Source organism: Amphiura filiformis, chromosome 5 (assembly GCF_039555335.1).
Source record: "Amphiura filiformis chromosome 5, Afil_fr2py, whole genome shotgun sequence".
Classification (NCBI taxonomy): domain Eukaryota; kingdom Metazoa; phylum Echinodermata; class Ophiuroidea; order Amphilepidida; family Amphiuridae; genus Amphiura; species Amphiura filiformis.
Genome location: NC_092632.1, coordinates 70,814,442 through 70,835,894, shown reverse-complemented (window position 1 = coordinate 70,835,894; position 21,453 = coordinate 70,814,442). Strand labels below are relative to the sequence as shown.

Sequence of the window (21,453 nt, the reverse complement as noted above, 5' to 3'; positions counted from 1 at the left end):
TGGTCCAACCTTATTGGCGATTATAGATCTATTGACCCGCATTTCAGTAATTCTCTTTCTAATCAGACTTAACATGAGTGCGCTTATCCTGATAGGATTTCCAAAGATTATCCCCAGTTATCTTTATCAGTTTGGTCTCCCTGTGCATCCTTGCACAGCATTTCTACGATCATTAATCGCTTGATCAATATCATCATCAGACCATTTGCTTTTGACTTCTTTAACGCATAATCCATCAGATGCTGCCGGATTCACTTTTTTTTTCTATTGATCACACGGAATCCTTAGTGGGGCTGTTTTCAACATTATTATCATGATTATTATCACACTCGCGTGAAAATCCAATGGTGGCTAGAACGGCGATGTCGACACTGAAAGTCAAATATTTGATAAACAAGAGCAACCGCTGGCGGCACATCGCATTGTGAATCGCCAGAATTGAGTGTCAGGTCCTTGGTCCAATATCCAACTATCTATATATTTAAGATAAGATAGTATCATTGTCGAAAGGGTTGATTATATCCCGATGAACTTATTGTAACTTAATATGGCTACTCCTGGTAATACAAACGATGTTCCGAGTCTGGAACAATTACAGACTTCTTTACCAGTTGAAGGAAGGCGTGCATTCCGACGGGGTTTCTACTTCAAGAAAGAAACCGGTGGACTCTGCAGAGGTACGTTGACTTTGTCATGTTTGTCATGTCATGTTTGTCTTATACTCGTACTTATATAATCACATTACGTACTAAAACCTTATATATTATTAGATATACATTACATTAAAACACAACATATATAAATCATTTCAATTTTTAACATCGTATATTTCACTTGTATGAAGAGCGCGCTATCAATTAGCTTAAAACAATAAATTTCTTTACCCCATCATTTTGTAAAAGCAACACAGATTCAGGTTATATCGCAGGTTATTTCCGGTATCAATTTCAACAAACGTTAATACTGGAGACAAAGCGCACAAAAGGCTGAAATCGAACTGTTATGGAAATCACATGAATATTATTTTCTGTTTCAGGGTACGTCCAAGCTAATCTTGCGGGAGTTCATGCTCAATATGCAGATGATTTTGTCGAGTTTTGCCGTGCAAATGAAGGACCGTTGCCTCTTTTGCATCATTCACAACCTGGAGATTTTTCTGCTGGTCCTTTGGCAGACGACTCCGATGTCAGGTAAATATTTACATAATTATCTTTACGGGATCTAGAATGAGCGTTTATGGCGTTTGGACAGTATTTTTTGTGGGACATGAGAGCACCTCAGACGTATCGAATTGCATTCTGAATTTTTTGAAATTCCCAATATAATACAAATTTTATGACAAATTATTAAAATTTGATATTTTCAAATTTTGATATATAACAGTCCTCGAAATAAATTTTATAAATCTAATGATATATTCTTAAAGTGTATGTAGCTGGGAGGAAAAGCCGACGATCAATTGAAAATGTTGACCTTTTATATTGAAGAAAAAAACCTATTTTGTTTGGTGTTTTGGGAAAAAAATCCATATCTTCAATACGAAAGGTCAAAATTTTCAATTGGTCGTCGGCTTGTCATCCCACCTACATACACTTTAAGTTTAAATCATTAGATTTATAAAGTTTACCTCAAGTACTGTTAAATATCAAAAATGTCAATTTTAATGATTTGCCATAAAATGTGTATTACATTGCGAATTTCAAAAATCAAAATTATTTGATATCAGAAGGACATTCTTCGTATTCAGAATGCAATTCGATATGTCTGATGTGCTCTAATGTCACACAATAAATACTGTCCAAACGTTCATACCCCTTCCCTTAAGGCGTTATAATGTTTTAGAGACAGTGTTACCCAGGATAAGATCTGGACGTCTGGTTTCTGATGCGTGCTTATCAAGGAGCTCCCGACGAACACAACTACTATTTTTTAAGATCCAACACGCTTCCTGGAAACCTAGTTTGCAAGCCCTCTTTACTTAAAGCTGGATTTTTGAAGAAGACCAACATAGTAATTACATAATATTCTAATGTACTTTATGCACAGGACTGATTTTGCAGCTTATTATGTGTTGAAATATGGCGAGTATGTAGATATTGCAAAAGACCTGTTACCATTTGGTGACGTATTGAATGAATATGCTTTCTTCTACACGGGTTGTTCGTTTTCCTTCGACAAGATACTCCTGGATACTGGTATTCGCCTTGCGTATGTAGATAATCCAGACATTACGGTCAGTATGTACACGGTATGTAAGCTTATGTATTAGTTTTCATTCTAATAATTATAAGATTGTAAAATACATTTAAGAAACATCCGTGGTTTTAGGGTTAAACGATACCCCGGGAACGATACGTTTATAGAGTAAACGTTTCTAGGAATCTACAATTCTGGAAAGAAGTCTTGGGATACTTTAGTACCATGCATTTAAATCGACTCCATATGCTCTACAATGATTATTATCGTCATATGGCGTCAAGAACGGTTTTGTGATATGCCCTTCAACATGTTCAAATGTATTCAACATTTCCTCAAATATCTGATATACTTGATGACATAATCAATATATCATCACTAGCTGTCGCAGTGTAGTACTACTTCATAATCAAACGCCAGTAGCGATTATACAGCGCTACTATCAGCGTTCGTTCGTGGCTCGAAAAATATCAGCGACGTTTGATCAATATATCGGCAATTGCTTTTCCGATCAATCCGATACCATTGTAGAAAAATATTACGCTCATTGCGACTGTCTATGACTCAGTATAAAGCAGTATGCAGACTCCGAGTATTAGACGTACAATATTGTATGTAACATATCTACGTTATTTAATCTATTGCCATTCTATTTCCAGTCATGTTTAAGTTCTAACGAATGTTTGATGACGTAAAATCGATAATATGTTACGTATAATATCTGGTAGAAATAGAATATTGTCTAATAAAAACTCTGCATACTGCTTAACGATCGCTAAGATGCTGCATATTTGTATGCGCTTCTGTCTAATCATTACTAGTACCAAAATATAGGAACAGTCCAACGTAAGATTCACGGAATGTTAATTTTTCATCCACCATTTTATCTATAAGGCGAGGAAAAAATTGTTGTTTGTTCGAACGGACCTTGTTTTTTCGTCTTTTCTTGCAACTTTTTTGCAACTTTTTTTCCTCACTTCGTTCTCGTTTGTTTCAGTCAAAATTAATCAACGTTTTGCCCAAAATAGCTGATTTATAACGTATAATTTCCGCCAAACTCAATTCACATTCAGCCAAAGAAATGGTTGGGTTTACATGCAATATATATAGTAAATAAAAAAAGAAATCCCAAAACAAGCAATTTGGGTTGGTCGCTTTTTTTCGTCGCCTTAGGTTGATCCTGTGTGTTAATATTTCACTTAGCTCCTGACCTTCCCTGAATCGGTTTGTAATCTTCTGTTAATGTTGGTGAAATTTTTACTATTGTAGACTAATATACATTGTCATCGAATCGGGACTCTTCAAGGTCCAGTGGTAGTGAGCATGAGGCCAATACCTCGACATCTAGTACAAGTGGCAGTTAGAGCAACTAATCCATTGCCTGATGTACATGGAGCACCCATTCATATCGGCTGCTTTGGTTAGTATATTTCCTTGTATAAGATCTAGGCCTTGTCATCAGTGCACCAAAGACAGAATATATGAATGCAAACTGTAACGCCCAGCCAGCACTTGAAGTCTATGGTAGTACCATCAACCATGTCACAGACTTCAAGTACTTGGGTTCCAAGATGGGCTCTAGTGTTGGAGACCTAAAACGAAGAAAAGCACTAGCCTGGGCCGCTTTCTGGAAACTGGAACGCCTTTGGAGAAGCCCATCCCTGCCAATCGGAACAAAAATCAAGCTGTTTGAGACAACTTGTGTCACTATCCTTCTGTACGGGTGCGAGTCATGGGTAATCACCAAGGACATGGAAAACAAGATCAATGCCTTTGCAACATCTTGCTACAGAGTCATGTTAAACATCAAGCGTGTGGATCGGATCCCAAATGAAACCATCTACAATCTGACCAACACCACTCCACTGGTTGCCAGAGTCAAGATTCATCAACTCAAATTTCTCGGCCATATACTGCGTCTTGAAGATGACGAGCCTGTGAAAGAATATGCCCTTTATATTCCACCACATGGGAAGAGGAAACCGGGACGGCCGCGGACACTGTACTTACAGTATGTACAGCACCTCCTGGGAGATACTGAAGGGATGCTGCAGCCAAACAAAATTGTTTCGCTAGCCCAAGATCGCAACAGTTGGAGAAAGCTTGTAGTCGCCTGCTCCGCAGCCGACTGATGATGATGATGACGTGATGTACATTTGAAATGTGTCTCTTTTGTTCTCTTTTGGTGAATGATGTAAACGATCATATTCTGTTGGCTGGTAAAAACGTATGGTTCCTTCCCGGGTGTTCCTTATCTGTACACAGTCATTATTTATGGCAACACCGTTCGCTGTCTCAATCAAAAATATTTATACTAGCAAGTCGGCATACAGTAAGCAATAGTACTTTACTAGCTTAAACTCGGCTCTTTTTTGACCCTATTTGAAGAATTGTCACCTTAATTTTGTAACAACAAAATTTAATATATCAAACATATTGCTGCCCTTTGTGGTCGTAACCGATTTTGTTATACAGGACTAAAGAAATCAGACGGCTGTCACTTTCATTGCCCAAATGGTGACCCCAGCATTGAATGATAGTGCGATGATTTGGTACATGTAAAATCTCATTTAGGCCTTAACATTGAAGTAATTTATTCTATGTTATGTTTTATACTCAATCACTTCCACAATTAGTCTCTCCATGAATAAAAAAAAACACACTGTAACTTATTTGAATTCAGCTCATAACTCTTAATATCATTCTCGGGCATATAAACTACAACTTGTTTACATTTTTATTCTCAGACGCTTTAGGTATCAAAGACATGTACAAACCCGACTATGGGGATTCTCCATCTCCACTGAAGGAAGACGAGATTCCTGTTTTCTGGGCTTGTGGCAATACTATCAAGGAAGTACTGAAACACACAAGTACGTAATAATATTTTGTATACCAACGTTTGGTTTTGTGAGTCAAGCACTGAGCTGAACGTCTTTGTGTCTTGAACATTGTTGAAGTTTAACAATTCTTCCAAAAACACTAGAATGTCGTTACCAACTTAACTCCGAATCATAAGAATTTTTTTTTTCGTTATTGAACAGAACACCCATTAAGCTTCACAATGTATTCAGATTGTATGTACCTGAGTGACATTCCGTCGGACAGTGAATCCTCTGCAGCCTCTAAAGTAATTACACCAGATGGCGAGCAACCTGTTGTTGTCGACATGGTGGATGATCCATATCAGGCTAGTTTGGTATCTGAGGCTGTTCTTCAAAAACTAAAGCAGCTTCAAAATGTTCTTAGTAAGTTGAACTTCTATCTGTATGTCATTATTAAGTAAAAGTATAAAAAGCTACAATAAATTGTGTTAGGGATAGCTTTGATGTCTGTTATGTTAAGTAATACCTATTATTAGCAAACAGGATGATTGCTGTTAATGGATGCCTTGGATGCCATTTGAGTTATGGGTTTGAAAGAGCAATCAATCAATTTAGAGATGGTTGAACCCAAGACCTCCAATTGCAGTTGGAGTGTTCGTATTGATTGATTAATTGAAATAATTATGATATCTGTGCTTAATGTAATTCCTTATTGTTTTGGAAAATGTGGTTATTGTAAAGATAATTGATGTTAATCGAGGCCTTGTCAGTTACGAATTATCGTGTTTAAGTTAGCTTATTCACTGCTTTCTCGTCGCTTCATTAGAGAATGAATGTGGAGAAAACCTTCTGATAATTACAAACACTCGCTGAGCAGCAAGACCTTCCTCTAAGCTTTTAATCCGATAAGCTGATTATCTATTTGTTTTCATGAATTGGAAGACATTCTTTGATGTATTACTGAGCTCAATCATCTGAAATTACTGGAGCGTGAGCCAACCAGGCTGGTGGCTCAGCATAGTATTTTATTAACAGAATGTTTTCTCCAAATTCATTTCCTAATGTTGTTTAAGGAGAAGGTAATGTCTCTATAGGTACCGAGGAGGATGGTTTTATGAAGAATATCCTGACTTTGTCACATTCTTCGTATATCATCGTGGCAGTTGTTTTACCGCACAAGAAAGACAATGGATATGAAACCAACGGGTTTATGGGTACCCTTGCCATGGTAAATATGCTCAAGGCTGTTGGCAAAGAAGTGACGCTTGTTGTAGATACGGAAAGTTTTCTTGACATAACCAAGATCGTCGAAGTACTTGTGCAAAAAGGTAAGGTATAACAATATCTACGTATTGGTATGAGGCACAATTAAGCTATAACTACGATATTACCATCCCGGAGTCCATCTGATTTAGAATATAAGGATTCTGATCTTGTACTATTAACAGTTAAAGAGGTACGCCGCTTCCTCAAATTCTAATCTAAGGTACGCTTCATCAAAATGCTGATCTAAACGACTCATTGCAACTTTAGATGGGTGACGCAAATTACTCATATTATTTAATACTTCATAAAAATGCATAAAATCATAAATATGCCAGATATGTGTATACTAAAATTACTAATTATGTTTGATAACTATACGTTTCATTTTTATCTTAAAGGTCTTCTTCAGGAATCTGTAAATGTAGTTCAGTTTCCAGACACAACTAACTCATCGTCGTCTGCTCGAGATATTCTAACACAGTCTGATGGTAATACGCCTAGATTCGATCATTTAGTGATGCCAATACAGACCAGCGATAATGACAACCGTATGTGTAAACAGCTTTTTTCGGCAGCCAAAGATCTCAACGTGTTTACATTCCAAGGTATGCGTGAAAGTGATCAAATTCATGAAGGACTATAATAATTATAATATGTAGCCTACTTACTTAAACAAATCATGGTTAATATTATAGTTCTTACCAATGAACCATGATTTAAAATCTTAGTACGCTCTTATGAACAAATTGAGCTTGCTTGAAATTCCCCTGGGCATGGCGACTTGGAACGTCCTGCTATTATTGTCTCGTTGTAACCCGTATGAAACTCAGGGATCTGGTCCTGGCTGTGAAGGTCAATTGTGGAGTATCTAGGGTGTGCGTTCCTACGCTACAAAGTTCCTGAGTTGTTTTTAATGGTTATATGAGGCCGGGTCTAATTAATCTTGATGTTAGAAATACATCACTTTCTTTGTCCGTGTTCTATAATCAAACAAGTGTTTTTCAAATTAATCGTCATGTTAGGAATATATCGTTTTCCTTTTATATCCTAAAACTTAACTTCCCAAATATTGAATTTAATAATCAAAATTGATATTACTTATCTAGGATCTCAGCAATGTTCATCTGACGTTTATGGCTACGCTATCACCATAGCTCTGTATTTACTTGGCACTTGTTCAATACATGACCGATATCGAAGACGCGGTGTTGGATTCCCACCATCCGATAGTGAACTTCAAGTTTTTAAAGCTGCATTGCCAAGTATTAAAACGGTACGTATGGGCAGCATTATCTAGAATTGTTAGTATGTTTTGTATCAGCAAAGCAGTAGATGGTTCCTTTACCAGAGGTGTGAGAGAAACCATCTACAGCTACATACCTAGTTTTTTCTTCTTTTTCGGCCGCCGTCACTACTGACGATTGGCTGCCATCTGGCTGCATCTCCTTCATGTCCTTATCTCCTTCTTCCAAGCTGTTCTGTTCTGAGCTACACGCTTGGCTTGCACTAGATTCATTCCTGTCCATTCTTTGATGTTGTCAAACCATACTTTCTTCTGTCATTCTCTCTTCCTTTTCTCTTCAACTTTTCCTTCTATTACCTGGAGTCTTAGTGCATTTCCACTTCCTCTGTTTTATCTATTTATGGAGATAAATAGTACCAACCGTTCAAGACGCTTTTTATGAGCTCCTTATTTTTGGAACAACAAAAAACCCTTTAAAATAATAAAATAACAAATCCATGTACGTACCTTTTTTTCTCGACAGGTTGCAAGTGTTTTGGCAATCCTGCAAACCTACGGGCTCATCTGTAATACTGGGACTGATCATAAACCGACATATGAAGACCCACGCTCCACTATTGAGCGTTTGTACAGTGTACTCAAGTAATATTAGATCTAAACCTTTCGGGACTGTGAACATTTGTTTTTCATTTACTCTATGAAAATGTGAATGATAAATGGTCCCATCTTTCTGCCGTTGTTCTACAAAAAATTATACATGGGTATCACTCTCCTAGCATGATATGAGTTCAACTATTAATGATTGTGTTGAATGTGTGCATAGTGTCATATGTTTGAAAAAACAATCTGTTCGAATATCTTGCGAACCTCTTCTGACTTTCACTGTGAAAACTGAAGTGGAAATGGGTTAATTTGAAACTTTCTAACACTCCACTTCTACAATGCTCTGTTATATATGCCTATAAAAGGATCAGGAATGATACACACTGATGTAATTTATAACAATTTAAATACGGGAGCAAAGATGTAATTTTATTTTGTTAACTTAATCAAACAGTGTATTGGTGTTGTGCATTCGTGTGAATTTGGGTAAGGTGATTTTGGCCTTGAGTCATTGCGGCTCGTAACGCATTTCTGATCTAGTTATTAGTATTGAAATGCCCTGAGCCTACGGGTGTCTCCCTATCTTTTTCAGGCTGTTACCTTTTTCTTGTGTATGAAACTTTCATCAAATGTAATGACTTCGGTGTTGCAGTTTTGCGTCGCCATCGACTGACGAACGGACATTGACCCAGGAGAGTTTGTTGACTTGTTTACTTGCTGTACTTGCACAAGGCGCACATTCCTGATTGATTGCGTATTTTCGGACTTTCATAAATGAAACCCAAATTATTCCTTTTGTTAATTAATTGACGCCAATTGCTTATTAATTGTCCCATCAATTCTCTTCCTCGTCATTGTGGATGCGTCTGCATTTGTGGTATGCATTATGCAGCGGAAGGTAGACGCATTTCTGCAATCATGAACGGAGAGATGCGGCGACGTATGTGCGACGCAGTTTTACGTTCACAATTTTGAGACGCACTTTTGCGTCGCACTTTTACGTCGCCGTTCCCTGATTGGTTGGTGCTGTTGCTGGGTCGACTGGCATGTGAGAGGAGCGTGCCATGAGCGTGCACGTGGGCCAGTTATCCGATGCACCTTCACTTATGATTTGGAGCTTGTTGAGTTAACACGTACATTTGTTTCTGTGCAAAGACGGCTTGACCATTGTTTAGAGACATGACTTTCAATATAAGCGGGAGTCTCTGTATGGTTAGGATTCGTGTTTTATTAATAAATCGTGTTATTTTGTGATTGTACTTCCATTGTCGTTTTGCTCCATGTTTTCAGTTCTCTGAGTTATTTATCAGGAAATCACGCATCATCCATATACCACACCCTGAGTAAATCATTACAGTATAATGGCCGTTATCCCATCACCTGTTCTCATAGGATATACGCTTAAAGATAACGTTACATAAAAGAGCTTAAAAGAATGATTGGTTTGTATTTTCATTATACACTAATAAAATCATATCGATCATTATGACAGGAAAAACAGGAAAAGCGGCTGATAATAACTAAAACCTTATCTTGGTTCAAAGTCTAAACTCTACTTCTTTCCTTTTTAATCCAGCTCCATATCTGTACCAATCCGGATGGGCAAACCCAGATCAAATACCCATGCGCGTATTCGCTGCAGAAGTGACCAAAGGCTATCATAGCAATAGATGAATACAATTTCTAATTATATCGCCCTTGCTACAACGTTCACGCGCTTGTAGTGCAGGGCGATATAATAAAAAAAATTATTCATCTATTGCTATGGTAGTTAATCCGATTATGACGTCACTTCTACAGCGAAATGTGCGTTTGCGAGATGTGTACACCCCGTGACTAGATCATAGGTTGAATTTCGCCGTTACTTACGGTGACGTGGAAATCGCAGATCCATATCAAAACGAATTTAGAAGCGCCATGTAGCTCGCGCCGCCCTTTTATGCATTCTGATGCGCCACTTATGACTTGTCACTTTGAACAAATAAAGTTCAATTGCATAAGTGCACATGCGGATATGAGAGGCACATTTTTCATGAAAGTAAATAACGACCGTTAAGATATAAGTAAGAATGTATGTTCCGGTGGAGTGTTATCACTTAACCACTCCATCTTATGTCCGCAGCTGCACGATTGATTCTTTTATTAAAAGAGATTTGTCTTAGAAAGAAGCGCTGTTGAGATTTCATTATTTAGTCAGGCAGTGTAACAAAATTAAGGGGGCAGAGTGGACAAAAGCACGTAGATTCTTTGGGTCATGATTTATTTTAAATATGGAAATATGGAACCCATTTAAAACAGGGGTCAAAGTTCATATGGGGAATTTCAAGTATAGTTTGACCTATCTGTGATTAACCATTTTCGAGTTATAAGAAAAAAAAAGTCAGGTTTGACTTCCACAAGGGTAATATGATATTTTTCAAAATGGTCTCACATTATTCCTTGTAACATAGCAATTCAAATAAAGATAGGTTTCACATAAAATATGAAGAGCTTGTTTCCAATGGGGGATTAAAATCCACTTTTTGTCGAAATTGAGTTATTCATTGAGTTGTAAAGAGGACCAATTTGAGACTATGTTTATCATAGTCAAATTTGAGCATTTTTCAAATTTTGACCCCTGGCCTGCAGAGACCAAAATTTGACTTTTCCTGAGCACATTTATTTATATGTATCTTAATGACCTTTGACCCCTCTGTTCTATGGTTTCCAATAAACATCTAAAAAAAGTAACTAACCCCCTTAAATAATGACCATTATTCAAAAACGGGTGATTGTATTACAAATCTGTAAAATGCGTTGGAAGCAGAATTTATTTCTGCACATTTTGACACCTTATTTGCAGCAATTGACTAAATATTGACGTCACAGCGTACATTTAAATCAATGTAACCCAAGATTTGAAAGTTGCAGTAAATTGTATTGATTTTGTATTCAATGTAATGGAAGGAAATCTGTGTAATGATATCTGGGTGTTTTTGTATTGTAAAAATTTGTATGTAAGTGCAACTTTCAAATCTGGACATCACTACATAAGTTAAATTGACCGGTGTTTTATTGTTTTCTGGGCTATCGTATCAAATGAGGTGTCAAAATGCGCAGAAATAAATTCTACTTCCAACGCATATTACAGATTTGTAATACAATAGCCCCTCTTTCAATAATGGCCATTATTTAAGGGAGGTTAGTTACTTTTTTTGAGATGTTTAGTTGGACATCTGGGGCCTATTCAAAATTGAGCACTACGATATTAGGAAGCCACATACCCAATTTGGTGCTTTTGTCAACTCTATCCCCATTGGTATGAAATCGGCTGTTTGCCTGACTAATTGGGTTGATGTATGAAGTAAGAAACTGCACTAGATACGAGTGTATGATATTGGTATAAGTGGTGGAGTGTGCATGGTATTTACAGTCTGACATCGACGCTCTAAATTTGCTTCAATTTAACATTATTAAATGTTTCTAACGATTGATCAATTTCTGGCACCCTATATACTGACATTTAAATATTTTGATACCTGCCAAATTGGAAGTTCCGCCCGGAAGTTCCGATGTATAAGGCTTTGAGAATGGATGTTCTGTCCACAAATAAGTTACGAAGCCGCGCGATTGTATGCTTTCCGACATAGTGTGGTACAGTTTTTAAGCTTCGTCGAACACAATGATTTATTGGCCTACCAGGAACAGGAGAGGACAGAATAGGACAAATCTGATTTCTACAGCAATGATCCGAAACCAGTTTATTAATGCTAAAATTGCAAGTAGATTGTGTACATTTGTTTTTTAATCGTAAATATGTCCGAGATATCTTATGATTTTACCGGTGTCCTCAAAACTGCCAACGCGGTGGCAACGATTGGAGATAACAACACATATTCTTCATCAACATCTGGAATCGAAAGTGGAACACCTGCAGTCTCAACAGACGCGACATTCCTAATTTTTCAGTTGTACATCCCAATCATTATTGGCATATTAGGAATTCTTGGTAACGGCTTGGTTTGTTTTATCTTCATCTACAAACGAAAGGTATTCACATCTTTGACCAGCCGTCTAATCCTGAATCAATCCATGATAGATTTTACATCGTCTATTGTATTTCTCTTGCAACGATTCGCGCCAAATCCAAAATCGTCTGCGTCTAAACTGTGGATCGATTTCGTGTGTCGTGCGTGGGGAACAGAGTTCTTTTTGTGGTCATTTAACAACGCATCTACAGGGAATCTTGTGCTGATATCTCTCGAGCGTTTCTTCGCGATATGTCATCCGGTCAAACATAGGAAGTACTTTACCAGAAAGCGCATCATATTGGGCTGTGTTTTGGTCTACATATTTAGCTTTCTACAGATGACCTACGCACCGATCCTCGCCGATGAAACCTACAAATGTTATGTAGTATTCAAGAATCAAGAAGCTCAAATGACCTTTGGCCTTATCCAATTTAGTGTCACATATCTCATCCCGTTGTTTCTTATGATATTCTTCTATTATAACATCTGGCGCCGTTTACAAAGACGACATGGGACACGTGAGCAGGGTAGGTCAGAAGATCCTTTCAGACGAGCGAAAAGAAATGTGACGGTTACGTTGTTTTTGGTGTCGTTGGTATTTATTATATGCTGGTCTCCAGCTTCTATCACCTATTTACTGTATAACTTGGGTTATTCGTATGACATTACGTCGGAAATGCACGCGGTATTTTTAACCCTCGTCCTGATGAACATGGTTGTGAATCCCATTATTTACAGTTTTAACTACAAGGAATTTCGTCGCCAAATAAAATATACTTTTCTTAAATGTTCTCGAAATTACAGGAAAACGGTGGTTCCTCATCAAACATTAATTCCTTTATCTACGATAAAGACTCAGTTAAGTATGTGATCAAAATGTATCACTTTGTCAGTTTGTACAATATGCATAATGTTAAATAAAACTGTCCGAATTGTTAGCAGACCATTTCGTGATGTCAACAACCATGACAACCAATGTTGGATGGTCTGCTCTGGATATGGACTGGGCTGCAGTAAACGGTCCAGGATTTTTGAAAAGTAGCTGTCCCGAGTTGAATCCGATGTGGCTATGAAGAGTTACCTGCTAATTGACTATAATAATGTACATACGCTCGTAAATACGATAATCTATCATATCATGGTCATACCTATACTAATTTGTTTTTACGTTCATATGATGAAATAAGTTTCTGAGTTTAGTTTGACAGTTTGATTAAACTTAACAGTTGATGTGCAAGATTTATTACTATATGTATGTTGTCATCATGATACGTAGAAAGTGTCAGTTAGGAAGTTGTTGGTTTTTTTTGATAATAGTCAAGCGATTATCAAATACAACTTTTACCCTTTTCTTGGGGAAATCCCCTCCAACATGTCCGAACTTATGGGGATAATGGCGGTGATAACTAGATGTTTGAATAGATAAATCCACTTTAGATGTATTATATTAGATAATATAGGAACAATCAAGACTTACAATTACTTAGGCCGTGTAAAATTAATATTTTGGTTCTCGTCCCTCCCTCCTCAATTTCTGGGATTTGTCAGATTTTTTTTTTTTTTTTTTAGATTTTTCAATTTTGTAGACTTTGGAATGATTTATGAAATCTTCATACATATAAATAAGTTTATTAGAGAACAAGCATCACTTCCAAGTCTTTTTGTGGTAGGCCTACTCTAGGGGTTTATCCTCAGAATCTCACATTTGAAAAAAAAAAAAAGGGCCTCATCGTTTCCTCGAGCACTGTTGGAGAAGACCGAAAACTACTGACAATGCTAATTTTACATTGAAAAAAAAAAAAAAAAACACCTCCCTCCCTCATCAATTCATGAAAATCCTCTGGACGAGAACCAAAACATTAATTTTATACGGCCTTATCCGGCAGTCTTATTCTTGCTGATTATAATGTTCCGTTACACTCAATGTCCTGTACGACTGGTGTATATCCTGATTCATACTTATTCAACGAAAACCACTGTTGACTTGCGTAATATATATCCTTTGCGTACAAAATCCTTGCAAAAATGATAATTTCCAAAACGGTGCTGCTTCCACCGTTTTAATACGGTTCACTTTCTTTCGGAAAACACCTACATTGACAGATGTGTTGTTTCGTAAACCAGACTTCAGCAAGTTGACAGTTGAATAAAAATATATTCCCTTTTTTGTTTTTTTGTACCTTTTTGGCGTACTCCAAATCTCCTTCATATTTGCTGGATAAATTGCACATTATTGACGATACAAATTGACTGGCTCACAGGTACCTTTCTTTGAAGGCACATAGCATTAACCTGCGGAACTCATTCATGATTCTGCCACGAAATAAATCATGCTTGTTATACATCATTAGCTCGCTACTTCACACCGGGACTTCACATTTAGAAAAGACACATTTAGGGTTGTTTCACACGATGCAATGGAATGACAACATAACAGTCATAGATATGTCTGTCTGACTTTGCTACTTGATTACATGCGAGGGGATTCCCATCTCTCATGAAATAGCTTTTAAATGTAAACAAATATCAAAATTAAGTTACTCACGGTACATCACAATAATAACATTTTTTTATCCTGGCTATAACTTGAAACTTACCCGAGATCTATCAATTATTTATTCTGGTGAAAGACTCGCTGAATACACGAAGAGAAAAAGCTGGATAACAAAATATAACTTCATAATAATCTTTGATTCCGCATCATCAAATATCAACAAAGTATCACAACATAGATTACGGATTGAGTACGCTTGCGGTGTGTCTCCTTCTAGAGCTGGCTATCGACTACAAAGGATCATAGGCCAGCGAGATTGATGAGAGAAAGACCGCGTATCGATATACCGTATTCACTCGATAGTTAGCACATGTGCCTTCTATCGAGGGCTTTTAAAAACGTGCAAAAATGGAAAAAAAAATGAACAGCGCCATCCACAAAAGTGACAAAAGTGTAAAGGGTTTTGAGCAAATCATCGATACACATAGGGCTATATACGAACAATTAAACCTGCAAATTGGTGTGTTAACCACATTAGCTCAGTTGGTAAAGCGACAGACTTTGAATCATCTTAAGAATAGCGAACTGAGCAGGAGTTCGAGGCTCGTTGTAAACTTTTCCGTTGCTTTATTTTTATTTTGGGGTTTGAGCTTTTCTTGATAAATTTAATCTAACACTCATTTTTTTCAATTACTTATTCTTTCTTTATTTTTTTGCTTTGTTTTTCATTTTGTTTCTTTTTTGTTTCTTTATTATTTCTTTTTTGATTCTTTTTTGTTTTTTATTTGCTTTATTTTGTTTCTTTTTTGTTTTATTCATACTGGGGTCATGGGTTATTTATTCAACACATACCTATATACGAACAATTCAACCTGCAAATGTATGTCTGAACCCCATTAGCTCAGTTTGGAAAACCCCGGACTTTGAGACTCGATGAAGTTCAAATCTGTTCAGTATTTCACTATTTAGATTTTTTTCTCTGCCATGTTTGTTTTACATGTACAGGTCTTTTTTTAACTACGAATATAGGCCTACATTTGACAATTCTTGAAGGTTTTTTTGTGGGCTTTTATTTATTATTTATTTATACCAAAGGAACAATTAGAGATCAGTTGGATTAAAAGTGGAGTGGTTACATAACTCCTTGGTAACTGGATCACGCACCTTTTTGAAGGCAAATAAATACGCTCATTTAGCGTGTCTAATAGACATGGTGATAATCAGATTACACGTAACACTTTGCTGGCGAATAATTGGATCCACTTTAAAATTTCACTCCTACATCCAATTTCATGCATTCCTACACCCATGCTACACCTCAATGGCAGACATAGCTGGGACACAAAATAACAATAAACCCTGCAGTGCGTTGCATGCCATAGACTTTTTGTTGCGATCATATCGATCGTGGTGCAGAACTCAAAAGCGTGATCCAGCTGACATAGTGATAATCGGATTACACGTAACATTTCCCTTGCGAATTGTTACCCATAGTCGTGCTAAAAGTCGGTCGATATATGTTGCACAATTCAGAAATACGCCTTTTGCTTTGAAAATTATCGGTCAAATAAAAAATATTTCAGTAAAGTTGAATAAAAACATAGTTCTTGGATATACATTTGAAAAAAAATCCCGGTGTTAAAATAAGGCATGAAATTGTTTTCTGTTTGATTTTTGATTTTGATAGGACTCAGCTTCACCTAGATTGCAGTCAGTTATCTTTTGGTCGTTATAGACGAATCCAACGAGCCAAGTCATGGTCAGGATTTGGTCGGCCATCTTTGGTTTCCGCTAGCACCAACCTGGTGTTTTGAGCACCCGATTGTGCAAATAAAAGCCGCCTAACACGTAGAGAAGAGGCAAAGCCGAGGAGGGTTAATAGAATAATATATACAATAGAGGTAATCCTGTCGCATTTATTCATACATAGTCCTTTTGTTGATCCATTTGTACATCTATGAATAGATGCGACGGGATTACCTGCAGAATTATCTCTATTGTATTATTCTATTAACCCTCTTCGACCTTCTCCAGGTGTAAGGCGGCTTTTATTGCACAACTGTTAGAACTGTATTGTGTTGTAATCATTATTTTGTCTACCTGTGTTTTCGCGGAAGGTGTAAAACGGGTGATGGAATGCAGTTTAAAATTTCCGCCAAGGCCGAATCATTTCACATTTTGGATGCATTGTAGCCGACGGGGACCCAACTAAAGGCTGCTAGTCAGGTGTAGTAATGCGTGAATTTGGATTCCTCTATAGACGAATCTAAATACACGCATTCCTACACCTGACTAGCAGCCTTTAGTTGGGTAGCCGTCGGCTACAATGCACTCAAAATGTGAAATGATTCGACCTTGGCGGAAATTTTAAACTGCATTCCATCACCCGTTTTACACCTACCGCGAAAACACAGGTAGACAAAAGAATAACACAATACAGTTCCCTTCGACAAAACACACAGCATGGTCTATTCGTTGTTGAAGTGACATAATAATCGGATTAACTATACGCGGTATCTATGCATTGATGTATTTGCGAACAAAAGGACTATGTATATGAATAGATGCGACGGGATTATCTGCGGAATTATCTCCATTATATATATTATTAGCTATTATTCTATTAATCCTCCTCGTCCTTGCATCTTCTCTAGGTGTTAGGCGGCTTTTATTTGCACAATCGGACGCTCAAAACACCAGGTTGGTGCAAGCGGCTACCCAAAGATGTCCGACCAAATCCTGACCATGACTTGGCTACTTGGATTCGTCTATATGACTATCATTTGAGGACTGAGTCATGACTGAGTTCTTATGATACATCCACAGAGAACCTATTCTTGAGAGGGCACTCTATTCACGTGGGTTCTTTTCCAACGCTAAAAGATCACGAATTTTGGTGGTTTGCAAATGAAAAGTGTCCGCACTATCGATTGATTACGTAACTGTTATGAATAATTTATTAGGTTTTTCAATGCAATCGCCTCGACCCATTAATGCATATTATCTGTATTATCAAAGTACTTGGAATAGCAATCCGGTGAGTTCACTGAACTACGCCCTAATACTGATAGGCCTAGAGTTTTAATGGCGTTTCTCCTCTCCATACACATTTGAACAAATACAATAGATTGAGGTCAACACGTATGACCTCCTATGTGACATGTTATATGTGATGTACAAAAACCTGAATATCATAAAGATCAGTATTCGTTTGTGCATATGAACTGCACGTTTACGTTGCTAAATATTACTCATTATATATTATGACAAATATTGGTATTATGAAAATACGGTATATACATTGAATATAAAACGACTAATAGATCCTGCTATCATGGCGTCAGGTCAATGTCATCATATCCCGTATGTTTCTTAAAATTCACTCATATGTGAGACAAATTGCTGTGCCCATTTTAGATCCGTGTTGTTTTTAATTTTGATTTCTTTTTAATGAAAGAATTAAGGTTTTCCACTGCACGGGGGCCACAGGGGTGATACTAATTTTAATGCTATATTTTCAAAACGAATACGTGTTCCCGGTTGGCTCTATAGCGATTTCACAGAAAAGGTATTTCTAGTACAATGCAGCGTCGGACTCTAGCTGAGAGCGTAGCCTAAGTCATTATAGACTCCAATAATGGCTCTCCATACACAAATGAACAAACACAAAGGAGGGCAGTCTCCTCCGTGGCCAGCTTGATTTCGATGGAGCGAAACCAAATTGGCTGCGGAGGAGACGGGTAATTTTGCCATGCAAATGAGCTGAGTGTCGTAGCCCTGATACATCTTCCGAGGAGCAATTTCAGACAATAGCTTGGGATTAGTGGGGCAGAGGTTATCTATTGAATCCTTTCATGACCACTGAAGCATAGTCAAGTCTGCCAAGGACACTCTGCACGAATTGAAAGACCATGTCACTCTCGATAAGAAAAAAAATTATAAAATGCAAAAGATTTCTTTGCGGTTAATAAGCATGTCCATATCACGTTTAAGTCGCAGTTATTGTGTCCTTCTTGATGTAAAACGAAGTCAGTATTTTGAAATAGACCGCGGAACTCATTCTTCAATGATAGTCATTTGATAGAAGGGAACCATCATCAGAGTCTTTGAAAAATATGGAGTTTCTGTAGCGTGTAATGCATAATGGCAAAGAGGACCACCTCATTAACATTGAGGGCATACCCAACTACATTGTGGAATAAATAGCCCATGACCCCAGTATGAATAGAACAAAAAGAAAGAAAGAAAAAAAGAAAAGAAAAAAAGAAAAGAAAAGAAAAGAAAAGAAAAGAAAAGAAAAGAAAAGAAAAGAAAAGAAAAGAAAAGAAAAGAAAAGAAAAGAAAAGAAAAGAAAAGAAAAGAAAAGAAAAGAAAAGAAAAGAAAAATGCTCAAAATAAAAATAAAGCAACGGAAAAGTTTATGACGAGTCTCGAAATCACGCTCCGTCCGCTTTTCTTAAGGTGATTCAAAGTCTGTCGCTTTACCTACTGAGCTAATGTGGTTAAGGTGGCTGTGTACTCTCAGACATGCATGTAGTAAAAGTGCAATAACTTTGTAATTATTCGCGCAAAACATATAAAAGTATACATTTTTATGAAGGCAAGACATCAATAAATCTTAATATAAATACAGATTTGGGGTAAAACAACAATTTTGAAGAAAATCACAAAAAGTGAGTTTTTGGCAATATTTGTTAGGTACATCATAACAAAAAAACACTCTTTCCAAAATATTTTATTTTGTTTTTAGCTCAATCTTGAGGCTCCATTCCAAAAACGGTTTTTTTATTTTTTTGATATTGGCCTTATTTTTTGAGATATTGACCATATAAGGCATCAAAATGAACTTTTTAAAATTCAAAAACGCCTATTTGCACAAAATGATGCCCAAAATCGGAAATAGACCAAAATATAAAAAAATGAGAAAACCGTTTCTTGAGTCGATCATGCTTTTTACGATGATCATATTTGCTTACCTATAGATGCTGTATTTATTGAGTTATCGTGTACCTAAATCGTCATTTTACCGAGAAAATGAACATTGAAATAATGGCCGGTGAAGTTTAAAGTGGTCACATTTTGCACTTTCATCGAATCTCACAGGAGAATGCGACAGTTTTCGTTTTTGTAACTTATATTACGTGAACATCGGGTAAATCCACAGCCCCTTGAGAAGTTTGAGCGAAATCCATTCATAACTTGATATTTAAATCGGGGAAAGAACTTGAAAAAACCCACATTTTATCAGCTAAAACGGAGCCATTTGACCACTAGGTTTTTGTGAAATCAGTGCTTCCGTGGTGTTTCCATAAGATGCGCCGCGCATGTAGATAAGCGTCGCGTATGCGTCGCGTATTTGTGCGTTAACAAATTGCGCGATACGCAACGCGATGAGTTGTTGCGCGCGTGTAACTTGCTGGTACAACAAAGATTTTCTTTCCTTTTCAATTTCAAACACGAGTGGAATAGTGAAATAAAATCCTTAAAATATTGCAGTTGGAGTTTACAAATCTGGATTTTCATTCCTTGTATTTATAAAAAACATAACAAGGTACAAACATATCATAAAAACTCAATTTTGAGAAAGAAACAATGGCTAGAGTACACAGCCGCGTTAACACACCAATTTGTACGTTTAATTGTTCAAATATAGCTATGTGTATCGATGATTTGCTCAAAACCTTTTACACTTTTGTCACTTTTGTGCCATGGCGCTGTTCATTTTTTAAATATTTTTGCACGTTTTCAAAAGCCCTCGATAGAAGGCACATGTGCTAACTATCGAGTGAATACGGTATTTAAATAATTGATAAATAGAAAGAAAATAGCGCCATAACATAGGTTAAATAGATCAAGGTCAGCAGGATGAATTTGGTGTTGACCCTTTTTGAGCTGTTACCCACAATGCATCTGGTATACAAAAAATTATTCTCTTGCTATCACGCATTTTGGTATAGCCATGATGTAAAGCATCTCTGCTGCAAACATTCTAACATGTGTTATTTGAGTCTTGACAAAATATTTGCAAAAATAAATTTTAAAATAACAGTTTAACAGTTGTTGTTGTAGTGTTATTGTTGCATTTTTCCTATAATTTACAGATTTTACCGGCCACACTCTAGTCTGATACACACAATATAGGCAAAAAACAGTACTGCATCAACGTAATTTAACTTAAGGTGGCTGTGTACTCTCAGACATGCGTGTAGTAAAAGTGCAATAACTTTGTAATTATTCGCGCAAAACATATAAAAGTATACATTTTTATGAAGGCAAGACATCAATAAATCTTAATACAAATACAGATTTGGGGTAAAAACAACAATTTTGAAGAAAATCACAAAAAAGTGAGTTTTTGGCAATATTTGTTAGGTACATCATAACAAAAAAAAACTCTTTCCAAAATATTTTATTTTGTTTTTAGCTCAATCTTGAGGCTCCATTCCAAAAACGGTTTTTTATTTTTTGATATTGGCCTTATTTTTTGAGATATTGACCATATAAGGCATCAAAATGAACTTTTTAAAATTCAAAAACGCCTATTTGCACAAAATGATGCCCAAAATCGGAAATAGACCAAAATATAAAAAATGAGAAAACCGTTTCTTGAGTCGATCATGCTTTTTACGATGATCATATTTGCTTACCTATAGATGCTGTATTTATTGAGTTATCGTGTACCTAAATCGTCATTTTACCGAGAAAATGAACATTGAAATAATGGCCGTTGAAGTTTAAAGTGGTCACATTTTGCACTTTCATCGAATCTCACAGGAGAATGCGACAGTTTTCGTTTTTGAAACTTATATTACGTGA

General features: G+C 36.7%; 3 protein-coding genes across 3 annotated transcripts; all 3 read left to right on the top strand.

The window, feature by feature from the left end:
* The first annotated feature begins 275 nt into the window (after positions 1–275).
* LOC140152367 (putative hydro-lyase PST_2764) lies at positions 276–3,621 on the top strand. The gene is made up of 4 exons (XM_072174671.1): positions 276–677; positions 1,037–1,190; positions 2,047–2,248; positions 3,466–3,621. The coding sequence occupies exons 1-4, from the start codon at positions 548–550 to the stop codon at positions 3,619–3,621; spliced, it is 642 nt and encodes a 213-aa protein (XP_072030772.1). The 5' UTR covers positions 276–547.
* Positions 3,622–4,879: 1,258 nt separating this feature from the next.
* Positions 4,880–8,677, top strand: LOC140151959 (D-glutamate cyclase, mitochondrial-like). The gene is made up of 6 exons (XM_072174262.1): positions 4,880–5,069; positions 5,241–5,444; positions 6,095–6,349; positions 6,686–6,892; positions 7,394–7,560; positions 8,054–8,677. The coding sequence occupies exons 1-6, from the start codon at positions 4,964–4,966 to the stop codon at positions 8,174–8,176; spliced, it is 1,062 nt and encodes a 353-aa protein (XP_072030363.1). The 5' UTR covers positions 4,880–4,963; the 3' UTR covers positions 8,177–8,677.
* Positions 8,678–11,396: 2,719 nt separating this feature from the next.
* Positions 11,397–13,579, top strand: LOC140151958 (allatostatin-A receptor-like). The gene has a single exon (XM_072174261.1). The coding sequence runs from the start codon at positions 11,929–11,931 to the stop codon at positions 13,012–13,014; it is 1,086 nt and encodes a 361-aa protein (XP_072030362.1). The 5' UTR covers positions 11,397–11,928; the 3' UTR covers positions 13,015–13,579.
* Positions 13,580–21,453: the final 7,874 nt, after the last annotated feature.

Excerpts from the sequence above, each read along its gene's own strand:
- LOC140151959 (XM_072174262.1), top strand. The coding sequence starts at position 4,964 with ATGTACAAACCCGACTATGGGGATTCTCCATCTCCACTGAAGGAAGAC. Across the intron at positions 6,350-6,685 it reads CGAAGTACTTGTGCAAAAAG|GTCTTCTTCAGGAATCTGTA; the intron begins GTAAGGTATAAC and ends TTTATCTTAAAG. Across the intron at positions 6,893-7,393 it reads CAACGTGTTTACATTCCAAG|GATCTCAGCAATGTTCATCT; the intron begins GTATGCGTGAAA and ends TTACTTATCTAG.
- LOC140151958 (XM_072174261.1), top strand. The coding sequence starts at position 11,929 with ATGTCCGAGATATCTTATGATTTTACCGGTGTCCTCAAAACTGCCAAC.
- LOC140152367 (XM_072174671.1), top strand. The coding sequence starts at position 548 with ATGGCTACTCCTGGTAATACAAACGATGTTCCGAGTCTGGAACAATTA. Across the intron at positions 1,191-2,046 it reads GCAGACGACTCCGATGTCAG|GACTGATTTTGCAGCTTATT; the intron begins GTAAATATTTAC and ends CTTTATGCACAG. Across the intron at positions 2,249-3,465 it reads TTACGGTCAGTATGTACACG|ACTAATATACATTGTCATCG; the intron begins GTATGTAAGCTT and ends TTACTATTGTAG.